The sequence below is a fragment of the Schistocerca gregaria genome, chromosome 8 (assembly GCF_023897955.1).
Source record: "Schistocerca gregaria isolate iqSchGreg1 chromosome 8, iqSchGreg1.2, whole genome shotgun sequence".
NCBI classification, from domain to species: domain Eukaryota; kingdom Metazoa; phylum Arthropoda; class Insecta; order Orthoptera; family Acrididae; genus Schistocerca; species Schistocerca gregaria.
The window spans coordinates 146,178,512-146,191,828 of NC_064927.1; the positions used below are offsets into that span (position 1 = coordinate 146,178,512).

Consider the following 13,317-nt stretch of genomic DNA (forward strand, 5'->3'; position numbering starts at 1 on the left):
AATTCACTCTCAACTAAGCAGAATGGTGTTCTGACCACTATAGATCCTTGCAATATGTTGAGGACATTGCATAAGTGCCGTTTGTGGTCAGATACAACTAGCATCTACATTTATACTCAAGCAGGCAGTTCTCGCTGTGTTTAGATATTTCTGTCCAACACCTGTAGCGCAACGGCACCGAATACATTCGGCTAGTCTGACAGGCCTTATTACCTGGCCTATGCATATATCGGGCCAGACTAGAAACTCCAGTTATGCAACCAGCGATACCACCTGCTAGACCACACAGAGGTTTCTGAACAATGTCATATTCAACATCGATGACAGCGTAACCTGGATGATAGCGTAACCTGGATTGACCTGAAGGCATTGCAGCTGCCGGGAGTGGGTAACCCGTTTCATTCTGCTTCTCCCACCTCGCGCACAGCCGCTGCCGGGCGTCCTCAGCGGTGCTGAGACAAGAGGCGCAGTTGGCGGAAGACCGTGGCATGGAGCGCTGGCGAGGGAAGGCTGCATTGGTCACTGGCGCCAGCACGGGCATCGGTGCCGCCGTCGCGACGCGGCTCGCAGCTCGTGGGTTGCGCGTCTTGGGGCTCGGTCGTCGCCTCCACAAGCTGCAGGTCATTCCTTCTTTCATGCTAAACACTTTTATACTGATAGAAGTCGATGCTTCTGAAGAATACCCTACTCCATCCCCTGTCCCTGTTTCTTCAAAGAATCGAGCTTCCACGTATAAAACAGCTTCAAACGTTTGATTACTTTACAAATGGGTTAATGAGTTCAATGTTTCAAGTGGTGCATGTAAGCTCGAAAAAGTGTAGACCGGATTTGAAATTATCATCTCTGTGATTCTACTAAACCATGAATTTGAAATTTGGGGAGGGCAGCAGACAATACTAGTTGACATAGCTGCATAAGTAACGTGTCAGACTGGGGTACGAGGACCGCCTACTTCAGTCCTATGCTGTTGAAAGTCGTCTCTACCGGTCTATTTGAGGATGGTTTCGAGAAGTTTTCCGAGTGCTGTCTAGTCGACTCCTGGTCCTAGGCTACACTGTACTCAAACAGTCCAAAAAAAATGTAGCTTTCTGCACAAATTCTGCTCAGCTTTAATTACGCCAGGCGAAATTAAGAAATAAAAGCCATGCAAATAATACAATAAATCTATTAACATGGTACGATGTGAAACTCCGTTAAGAGTCTAAGTGTCCTTCACTTTTAAGAGTATTAATGTGGCATTTTTTGCTGTTTTTTGTTATTGTGATTTAACAGGATTTCTTCATTCATTTTCACTTTTTCCTAATTCAAAATTTTCAATTTTCCATGTCATCAAACATTCTTATTATACAAATATTTTTATGGGTAACTCTTTTGGACTACCTGCATTTAGTTGTAAAGAAGATGCAGTTTCACATCGAAGAATCAGAAAGGTAGCATTTATATTGTTATTAATAATATAAAAATCTGTACTTTGCATATACTAGTGAAATATGCTTACTGTTTCGGTATCAAACTAATCTACCTTAAGAGCATTGCGTGGATACCTGTCACTGGTTTTAGGTCCAAAAGTGTTTTTGCCCTTCCTGTCAAATTTATAGCCCAAACTCACTGAACAAGTTTCCTCAAAAATGTCAATTATAAAATCTCGCCCCCCTTTGATAAATCTGCGGCCGCCTATGTACATGCCTCTGTATGATTAAAATTGCTCTTTGTACTCTATATGTACTGTAACGAATCGCACCAGTTTTTTTAAGGCGTAAAATGACTAAATTACCAATTAACATGAATGTTATGGGTAAATTTCTGCTGGATTACTCCATACTAAGATGATTTGATCGCCGGCCGGAGTGGCCGTGCGGTTCTAGGCGCTACAGTCTGGAGCCGAGCGACCGCTAAGTCGCAGGTTCGAATCCTGCCTCGGACATGGATGTGTGTGATGTCCTTAGGTTAGTTAGGTTTCATTAGTTCTAAGTTCTAGGCGACTGATGACCTCAGAAGTTAAGTCGAATAGTGCTCAGAACCATTTGATTATTTGATCTCTATATTTCGTTTTCGCAGTGTATAATCTATTCACTATGCTTCGTTAGTATTTTCTTTTAGTAGGCCATATTCAATATAGCTCATTTGACTGCCTATATTCATATTTCATTCCCAGGAATGAGAATGGCAAAACTATACTGACAGTGAGGAAGTGGCGTAGTTGTCCAGGAGAAAAAAGAGGTGAAATTTCGTGCCGCCAACGTCAGCCAATCAGAGTGGTCACGACACGAGCTGTTGAAATGATGTTTCTGAAGGAAGTGGTGAAGCGGTCTCTGACCCAGGCAAGCAAGGCAGCAGCGAACGGGACACGGACAGCATCCGCCGGGGCGAGAGAGAGAGAGAGAGAGGAGGCGGCCCAAGTCGGTGAGTCGGTGATCCAGCACTGCTGGGCAGTTAACGGTGCTGCCGCCTTTCCAGCAGTTGCCGTTCCACTCGGGTCCATGCTATGTTCTGTGTCCCGCGCGTCGGTAGCTGATAACACAGATTTTTCCGGATTTCATTTTTGTTTACATCTCTGCAAGTCGTTGCTTTTCGCAAAAGAACTCCAAGATTTTAAGCGGGTACTGAAGAGTGTAGAAGAGAGCCAGAAACCGTTCGGTTTATTTCTTGTACGAACAGTGCCAAACTAACGCCTTATCGCCGGATCTAAACAACGACTGTAATACGGCACTGATGGCATTTCGCTAGCACTTCGTGCAAAGGCAGTTAAACAGCGTTTTCAATCAAGGCCGGATTTAAGCGGTGGCCACCTAGACCCGGAAAAAGACGCCGGAAGGAGACGGGAAATCTAAATTTCAGTCGGGGATTGTATTTTCAGTAGACTTGGTCTCTCCGTCTCCCCTCCCCCGGTCTCTCTCTCTCTGTCTCTCTCTCTCTCTCTCTCTCTCTCTCTCTCTCTCTCTCTCTCTCACACACACACACACACACACACACGCACACACACACACACACACACACACACACACACACACACAAACACAACTGCATGTAATTCGATTTATACGGACGGCAAGTAGCGTCGCTATCGTAGGATTTTGTTCATTGTTGAGTTCAGTTAGAGGGCGATTCATAATGCCGCTTACCGAAACTGATATATAGTTGTGTTTCGCATCGATTCGCGTAAAAGTTGGAATTGCTTTAGCTGACAATGCTCATTGCTGCGTCTACTTACCATTGAAACTTAACGTTCTTCCCGAAAGAAAAAGGTCGATATATGTTTTAAAAGTATTAGAAATCATCTCGCGCCAACCGTTTTATAAATTAGACTTATCGCACTGTCTGTATCGTAAATTTAAGTGTAAATTGTAAACATGATTGTGATAACATCACTGATGACTTCGCTGAAACGAAGTATCTAGGTGTTACGCCAACTTTCAAGATCAGAGTTTATGTTAGTTTCACATTTACAGGACATTTACTTCTTTTCTTTCTGTGGATAAACCGTAGCGGTCTTATTTGTTGAGTTTTTATTACAAAGTTAACTGGATGTTAGGTATCCCTCCTAAGTAACCCCTTCCCATAAAATTCTATTTGCTAAGATAAGTCATAGGGTCAGTTCACGAATTATATTTGTTGATTTTGATTTAACACCAAATTCTCTAATGACCTTATCTCTTGTTTCTCTGCCTATACAATCAAATGTTTTCTTGAAATCAATAATTGACATTATTATTGCCGGTCGGTGTGTCCGTGCGGTTGTAGGCGCGTCAGTCTAGAACCGCGCGACCGCTACGGTCGTAGGTTCGAATGCTGCCTCGGGCATGGATGTGTGTGATGTCCTTAGGTTAGTTAGGTTTAAGTAGTTCTAAGTTCTAGGGGACTGATGACCTCAGATGTTATGTACCATAGTGCTCAGAGCCATTTGAACCATTTTTTTGAACACTGTTATTAGTTTGCTGGTTAACATTCTATGGCGAATTATTGACCTTATGTTGAAAATTAGTTCTTCACAGGATCTTCCCTTTCGAAAACCACCCTGATATTCTCCCAGTTTTTTGTCTAAAGTATCAACCACTCTATTCAGGAGAATTTTTGATAATATTTTGTATGCAACTAGATGAAGTGACACTCCTCTATATTACAAACATTTTGTTTGTCTCCCTTTTTATGTAGCGGGTGGAATGATGCTGTTTTCCATTCAACTGGAATCTTTTCTGTTTTACAAATGTTGTTAAGAAGCGATTGTAGGTCCTTTATGAACTTTGGTTCTGATCACTTCAATAATTCCGCTGTAATGGAGTCTTCACCACTTGCTTTATTCTTTTTGAGTGTTTTGGTGGCTTCATGAATTTATAACTCTGTTGGTGGGAAATCTTCCTCTAGATTTTTACTTGTCACTGGAAATTCTAATTTATCTGTTGGAACTTGACACTTTAACAGCTTTTCAAAAATATTTGCTAAAATTTCACAATTTTCTTTGTTATTTAATCCAATTTTGCCATTTTCACCTTTGAAACAAATACCTGGTGTCTGATATCATTTAAGTACGCGTTTAAAAGTTTGGTAAAAATTTCCAGTATTATTTTTGGTGAAATTTTCTTCTGTTTCAATAAGCTGAGGATTTTGAAAGTTTCTTTTGATTTCTGGATCATTTTTGTTGTTTCTTTTGTTTGTTCTCTGAATTGTTCAAGATCTTCCTCATTTTTAGAACATCTCCATTTTCTCCATTTTTCAGCTATTTGTATGAGTGTTTCTTCACACTCCTCATTCCACCATGTCTTCTTTTTATTCTTGGCCAATCCTAAAGTTTTCTCTGCTGCTTGATTTATTTGCATCTGGAGTTCACGCCAATCTCCTTCTTTACTTGTCTCAATTTTTTTTCTAAATTTGTCTATATTTTCTTTTGTAATATTACTGTATGGTGTTGTATCTGATCATTTTCATGGTCACTTTTTTTTGTTTTAGATGGGAGAAATTTTATTTTACTCTTAGAGAGATAATGAATTCCTCATTTCTGACTGTTTTAACATTCATAATTTCCGTGATATACCTTTTAGATATAGCTGAAATTCTTCTAGGTTTGGATTTGGATGTCTCCAACTTTTGGCATTTCTTGGTAGTTTGCGGAAATGTGTGGACATGAGTTTTAACTGGAACATTTTACACATATTGATCAATCTTTCATCATTTCCGTTTGTTGTTGAGTGTGTTGGTATTCACCTACAATAGTCCTAAATTTCTTTTCTCTCCCAATTTGCTCATTGAAATCACCAAGAAGTATTTTAACGTAATTTTTTTAGGTGTGATAGAAATTTCAGATTCTAAAAGATCGAAGAATTGATTTACTTTCTCCAGATTTCTTTTCTTGTCTGCGTTTATAGGTGCATGACAGTTTATGAGGGTGTAACTTTTATTCTTGCATTGTTAAGTAAATCTGACAACTGATTCTAAATTTAGTTTATTACAACGTATTCAGTTTCGAAAGAAGAGATCCACCTTCATGGTTCTTTAGGTCGTTTGTCGGCATATTCGTGAGACAATCGTATTTGCCACAGGTTTCTGTAAGTGTAAATATGGCACCAGCCGAAACCTAAGAATACCTTATAACTTCTGGCAACGCAGGACCTGATAATGTGTGATGAAAATCATTGCCTAAACCTCCCTCCAGGTACTGCAATTAATGCAAGAACGTATTTTCAGTTCTTAAGTAGTAATATGTTACCTACTTGAATATTGTTTCTGATACATTGTTTCGTATAACCGCCAGAAGATATCGAGATCGATGCAGATGCTTCGCCATGCGTGGCAAGGTCAATGTCGAGCTGCAGCATTGGCAGGACCACGGCGTCATTTCTCCTACTCTGCTGAGCTAGTGGGCCATGCCTTTGGTGGTGATCCAGATGACAGCCTTTGCGGCGATTTTAAACATACTATCTACGAGCAGTGTAGGACTCGTATCCAATTCTGAGGAAGGAGGAGTTGGCGAAGTTGCCAGGTGGGCTTTACTTCTTGCGCATCAACTTGCGTGGCGAATGCCTACAGTTGCCGTTGGACGCAGCTTCTTGGCATTAATTAGTACTCACGACCCCCTTTGGATTTTTTGACTTTACCAGTTTATTCGCTTGCCCTTTGGAATTTCGTCTGTGCCAAGAATTTATCAGTGCTATCTGGAGCAGTTTAATCAGAACATTTCTTGCTACGTAAACTACTTCGATGACGTCTAGGTTAGCGTCTCACACACATTTACGAAATCTGCAGGTGGTTTCCCCTACGGACTAGCACGTCAGATCGCAGAAAGCTTTTTGGGAAAGATTTCTTGGCATGTGAAGTTCGTTCCCACAACTGCCATCCTCTTAATCCGCTTCGCCAAAATGGCAACAAATTCGTCTGGTTCGCCGACTGTTAATGAGATTTTCGTTATCTCAGGCGGTGTTTTTGTTGCCTGTTGGATTCCTTTCGCCAGGTAACCGCTAGCGCTGGCCACTGATGGGTCCGAGTATCGCATTGATGTGGTTTTGTCATATCAGAATCTAGATGACGCCGAGCAAACCATCGCTTATGCACTGAAGACGATATCAGAGGCGCAGCGTTAATTACTCGCAGGTGGAAAAGGAGGGGCTGGTCATCTTTTTCGGCGTTAAAAAATTTCATTTTTTTAAAAATGAAACAATTTTCTACTCATTGCTGACCATAAACCCCTCGTTTCGGAATGCCCATCAGTTGCAGAAGTGGGCCCTCTTTCTCAGTACTTATTGCTATGACGTTCATTACTGGTCTGCTGCTCAGCAAGCTAGTGCAGAAGTGCTGTCGTGCTCACTGACCAGGCCCGATCCAAAGTTAGATTGACAGAAGGCTCTATTTTTCACACTGGAGAGTAACCTGCAGCAGATACTGCTGGATCTTCCTTTTACGGCATGGTCGTTCATAGTTACCATGGCTACCATCTCATTTTCCTAGAAAATAGTTTCAGTTGTCGAAATGGGATGCGCATAATGCACTCCTTCAGGAGTAGATTTGGTGTGGAGAACATTTCTTCAGTTGCAGCATACGCTCGGCGTTGTCTAGAGAGTCCTAATGCTGGCCACAGAGAAGCAAAGCTGCCGAGTGCTTATCCCTCTGGCGCTAAATGCACGCAACAGGTTTTAAATTGTAAGACATTTCCAGTGGCAGATGTGGACTCTGACCACAATCTATTGGTTATGAAGTGTAGATTAAAACTGAAGAAACTGCAAAAAGGTGGGAACTTAAGGAGGAGGGACCTAGATAAACTGACAAAATTAGAGGTTGCACAGAGTTTCAATGAGAACATAAGGGAACAATAGACAGGAATGGGGGAAAGAAATACAGTAGAAGAATAATGGGTAGCTTTGAGAGATGAAGCAGTGAAGGCAGCAGAGGATCAAGTAGGTAAAAAGTCGAGGGCTAGTAAAAATCCTTGGGCAACAGAAGAAATATTGAATTTAGTTGATGAAAGGAGAAAATATAAAAATGCAATAAACGAAGCAGGCAAAAAGGAATACAAACGTCTCAAAAATGAGATCGACAGCAAGTGCAAAATGACTAAGCAGGGATGGCTAGAGGACAAATGTACGGATGTAGAGGCTTATCTCACTAGGGGTAAGATAGATACTGCCTACAGGAAAATTAAAGAGACCTTTGGAGAAAAGAGAACCACTTGTATGAATATCAAGAGCTCAGATGGAAACCCAGTTCTAAGCAAAGAAGGGAAAGCAGAAAGGTGGAAGGAGTATATAGAGGGCTATACACGGGCGGTGTACTTGAGGACAATATTATGGAAATAGAAGAGGATGTAGGTGAAGATGAAATGGGAGATACGATACTGCGTGAAGAGTATGACAGAGCACTGAAAGACTTGAGTCGAAACAAGGCCCCCGGAGTAGACAACATTCCATTAGAACTACTGACAGCCTTGGGAGAGCCAGTCCTGACAAAACTCTTCCATCTGGTGAGCAAGATGTATGAGACAGGCGAAATACCCTCAGACTTCAAGAAGAATATAATAATTCCAGTCCCAAAGAAAGCAGGTGTTGACAGATGTGAAAATTACCGAACTATCAGTTTAATAAGCCAAGGCTGCAAAATACTAACACGAATTCTTTACAGACGAATGGAAAAAGCCGACCTCGGGGAAGATCAGTTTGGATTCCGTAGAAATATTGGGACACGTGAGGCAATACTGACCCTACGACTTATCTTAGAAGAGAGATTAAGAAAAGGCAAACCTACGTTTCTAGCATTTGTAGACTTAGAGAAAGCTTTTGAAAATGTTGAGTGGAATACTCTGTTCAAATTCTGAAGGTGGCAGGGGTAAAATGCAGGGAGCGAAAGGCTATTTACAGTTTGTACAGAAACCAGATGGCAGTTATAAGAGTCGAGGGACATGAAAGGGACACAGTGGTTGGAAAAGGAGTAAGACAGGGTTGTAGCCTCTCCCCGATGTTATTCAATCATCTGTATATTGAGCAAGCAGTAAAGGAAACAAAAGAAAAATTCAGAGTAGGCGTTAAAATCCATGGAGAAGAAATAAAAACTTTGAGGTTCGCCGATGACATTGTAATTCTTTTAGAGACAGCAAAGGACTTGGAAGAACAGTTGAATGGAATGGATAGTGTGTTGAAAGGAGGATATGAGATGAACGTCAACAAAAGCAAAACGAGGATAATGGAATGTAGTCGAATTAAATCAAGTGATGCTGAGGGAATTAGATTAGGAAATGAGACACTTCAAGTAGTAAAAGAGTTTTGCTATTTTGGGGGCAAAATAACTGGTGATGGTCGAAGTAAAGACATAAAATGCATACTGGCAATGGCAAGGAAAGCGTTTCTGAAGAAGATAAATTTATTAACTATGGAGTGTAGCTATGTATGGAAGTGAAATATGGACGATAAGTAGTTTAGACAAGAAGAGAATAGAAGTTTTCGAAATGTGGTGCTACAGAAGAATGCTGAAGATTAGATGGGTAAATCACATAACTAATAAGGAGATATTGAATAGGATTGGGGAAAAGAGATGTTTGTAGCACAACTTGACTAGAAGAAAGGATCTGTTGGTAGGACTTGTTCTGAGGCATCTAGGGATCACCAATTTAGTATTGGAGGGCAGCGTGGAGGGTAAAAATCGTAGAGGGAGACCAAGAGATGAATACACTAAGTAGATTCAGAAAGATGTAAATTGCAGTAGGTACGGGGAGATGAAGAAGCTTGCACAGGATAGAGTAGCATGGAGAGCTGCATCAAATCAGTCTTAGGACTGAAGACCACAACAACAACAACAACAACAACATATAAAACATATAATCAAATCTTGTATGGATTAAGTAGAACTGTTTCATTGTGGATGACTTGTATATACTGCATGTGTCACTCTGGCGTATTTTTCAGGCTTTGGCATTTGGTATATTCCAGCTTTTCATTCAAAACACATAATCAAATCTTGTATGGATTAAGTATAGCCCGCATCTCGTGGTCGTGCGGTAGCGTTCTCGCTTCCCACGCCAGGGTTCCCGGGTTCGATTCCCGGCGGAGTCAGGCATTTTCTCTGCCTCGTTATGGCTGGGTGTTGTGTGATGTCCTTAGGTTATTTATGTTTAAGTAGTTCTAAGTTCTAGGGGACTGATGACCACAGTAGTCAAGTCCCATAGTGCTCAGAACCATTTGAACCATTTTATTAAGTAGAACTGTTTCATTGTGGATGATTTGTATATAGTGCATGAGTCGCTCTGGCGTATTTCCCAGGCTTTGGCATGGCGTCATGTCTATTAGTTGGCAATCGATCATGATTCGACACTGTGTGTGAGCTTGTGCCGTCTGCACAGAACCAGGCTGTGCCGCCACATCAGTTTTCCACTTGACCTGTTCTAGAGCGCCCATGGGAAAGAAGTGCTCTCCTTAGACCCTCGTCTCTGTTAATGGTGGGCAATACATGTAGCGGGAATTCTCAGATTTTTGCAGTCGCGTTGGTACCCAGCACCTGACGGCCACCTCATTTCACCCGGCTTGTAACTCAGAGGTGGAGTGAATCAGGCAAACATTCAAAACCCAAATGAAGAGCTGCGTTTGTCTCATCCCATGACAATGCACTGTCTAGCTTTCTTGCCACATAGTGGATGATGCCTTTTAAAGGGTCCAATATAGAAGAATGTTGACATAGGCGTCAGATGTCTGGTCTTTTGGATCTGTTGCACCCTGAGATGGATGCCCTGGACCATTGTGGCCCACCCATTTTTCTCATAGAGCTATCATTTGGTCCTGGACTTCGAGCCAGAAGCAGGGCAGCAGGGGTGGCTGCTAGTTGTCATGGTGGGCAACAAAGGCTGGCATTTATTTGTAGTAGATATTGGTTGGGAGCAGCTGACACATAATTTGAATCAGTTATATATGCAACTCGTTGTACCCTCTGCACTACTGTCTCCAAGCTAGCCAGTCGCAGCATTGTCCTGATCGGAGGCTCCCAATCATGTGAGTGTGATCACCCACTGCCACCTCCACTACACCTTCCGATTTCCTACCTTTTACTCCAGAATAGGGAGCTGTTGGGAGCAGCTCTCATGACTTCCAACGCAGAGCCTGTGAAATTTGAACCAGCGTTCTCCATTCTCCATTCGACAGTGGATGAGACCCCTCCCCTGCTGATTCCAGTGGACCAACCATTCCCCAGCCTCCAGAATTTTTTGACCATCCAGTGGAGCCAGCTGTGTGGACATTCTCTCCTGCTGCTAGGAAATCTTACACCCTCTCTTGTTTTATGCTAGAGATCATGCCACCTGACCATCTTTGGCCCTACATGACCTTTTCACAGGGATGGGTAATACGCCCTGCTAATCCCGCAGGACAGGACAGATAGAATAAATCGGGGAAAGGGGCCAAAATAAGGGCTGTCAGTTACACTCGAACATATAACTTTATTATTTGATCGAACATAACAAGATCCCAAACTTTTTTCTTTTTTTTAAAAAAAAGAACACACAGCTTTAATCTTTGGGACTTAATTACCGGCTGAAAGCCACTTTAATTTAAAAACGGCTGAAGGCCAATAACGTGAAACCTTATCTTAAAACAGTTCTTTAGTTAGGCTGAAGTAAACAAGTTAAATTCAAATTAGCTGAAGGCCTAACACTTAAAACTCCATAACATTAGTTTTTTTAATACTAAAGGCCTTACGTGAAACAGTTCTTTAATTTAGGCTGAAGGCCTTAAGAGCAAAAGAACAAACTCAAAATCGGCTGAAGGCCGAAGACTTGAAATTCAACAACATTAAAATTTTTAAAATGCCAAGGGGCTTACGTGAAACAGTACTTTGAACTAGGCTGAAGGCCTTAAAAGCTAAACAACTCCAATTTAAGAAAAATCGGCTGGAAGCCATTGAGCCGTAGTAAAAATTGCTGTTTTGAAGAGCGCGCCGCAGCGCGCAGTGTGAAGCAGTCGCCTTCCGTTTCTGGCGGTGGCGCCGCTGTGGCAGTCGCAGCTTTGGTGTCTCCCTCTGGTGGGAAAGGGGGAAGGTTGCCTGTTCACGCGCATTTAAGGGGCGCTATGAGCTCGCAAATCGGTCAGTCTGGGTCAGTCTCTCGTCCCCACCTTGCTAGTCTGTCTCTCGTCCGCATTTGTTAGGTACTCGTTCGGAGTGATAGTATGACTGTCGTTCGGATCAACCTTTAAAGCCGGTAAAATGAGAGTCTTTCCAATCCGCCAGTAAGAGAACTCAGCGAGTGGTCGCACGGTCGGGGCTTAGTTCCTGCATCTGAGTCTGCGCGTTAAACTGCCAGTCTGCCCGAGTTTGCTCAGCCAATGGTCATAGGCGATTGGATCGATCGGTCGGTCGGTCGCGCACTGAGACACAAGATGACTTGTGCGTCTTGAGCGTCGGCGCATGTGAGGTCGCCACGTGAGTCCAGTGGGCCGCGGCATATAGCGAGGGGTAGTGACTTCGCGGTCGACACGAGAGCAACAGGAGTCAACCCACGACATCAGTCTGGCCGGAGCGAGCTGCGACGCCGTGAGACGGGAGATCGGCGCGCCTTCGTGCGTCCGTTGAAGCGGCTGGCAGCGGACGGTTCGGGAGAGCGTTTTGGGGGTGCTGCGCCAGGTCTTCTCGAGAAATTGCAGTTTATTAGAAGTTAAGTGGTGATTGGTGATATGTTGTTTGATTTACTCTTGTTAAATTCTACTTGTTTTCTTGGTGAGGTCACCAGCCGTTTTGCTTTGGAGTCGTCCCACCATTCTTCCCCGTTCGCCCACCCGCGGGAAGGTGGTTGTTTATAAATTGGGTGGTCCGTTTTTCCCTTGTGGAGTAGGGGCGGGTTAGAGCATCCTTCGGTTAGGGTAGTTCGGTAATCTCCCTATCAATCTACCGTACGTTTAGTAGCTGCCTCTGTCATGTTTGTCGGATCTGGGGTGTTAACGAATTTATTGCTTGGAGTGTAACGGCCTAATACCTAAAAGATGTTTTGATCTTTGGAAACTTTGATATTATTGCCTATTATCTTGAGATGCGGTATCTGTGTACTGTAGAGCATCTTAACTATTGTTTGGCCAACCTTTTAGAATTTTATATAAGATTGCATTTCATGGGCTTTTATTTAAATGATCATTTTGGTATATAAAGTTGCCACCCTTTCACTGTAAGACTTTTCTTAGAAGTTAAAATCAAGTTACACCCTCGTTGGCAAGGTTAATATTTTAATTGTTAGTGTTTTGTGCCATTTCCATCCCTCCTACAGGGGGTGCATAGTTTGTGTGCTTGTGTAAATTGCTAAAACTCTTAGTTTAAAGTTATCTGGTGTGTTGCAGATTTGCACCAGGGGAGTCTTTCAGAGGCTGTTGTGAGCGGTCGTAACTACGGCCATGTCAAAAGATTTTCTGCCCGAAAGCTCATACAGTCTAAACTTGTTTCTTTCTGCCTCTGAATAAATTGTAACTTTGATATTTAGAGGGTGCTTTCTGATTATAATTCTAAATATGTTTCTTTTAAAAAATGCTTTTAGGCACTATTAAAGTGAACAAAGTTCCCATTTGCTAAAAGGAATATGGTTTTGATTTCATCAGTTACTCCCTGGCAACTACTGCCATGCTTACATAGTGTGATTAAATGTGTTAATGTTCTTGATGAATCGTTAGTAAATAAAATAAATTCTTAGGAATATTCTTTGAAAATAAATCACGGTTCAGCGATACAAGTACAAACAAAAAGAACAAATGAAAAAAAATAGGGCAGTGCACCCGAGGGCGCTCAGATGTTGGAGACAGGCAGTCGGGCCAACGATCCGACGACAATCCAACCGACCGACTGGCAGCGGACCCACCGACAAGATTAACTTCCACT

General features: G+C 42.4%; 1 protein-coding gene across 1 annotated transcript in view; it reads left to right on the top strand.

Moving 5' to 3' along the window:
* Nucleotides 1–471: 471 nt before the first annotated feature.
* LOC126284950 (farnesol dehydrogenase-like) overlaps nt 472–13,317 on the top strand; it is a 55,464-nt gene continuing 42,618 nt past the window's right edge. Inside the window, exon 1 of the mRNA XM_049984224.1 lies at nt 472–620. Coding sequence (XP_049840181.1) covers nt 489–620 — 132 coding nt within the window. The 5' untranslated portion in view covers nt 472–488. The remainder of the gene's footprint in view (nt 621–13,317) is intronic.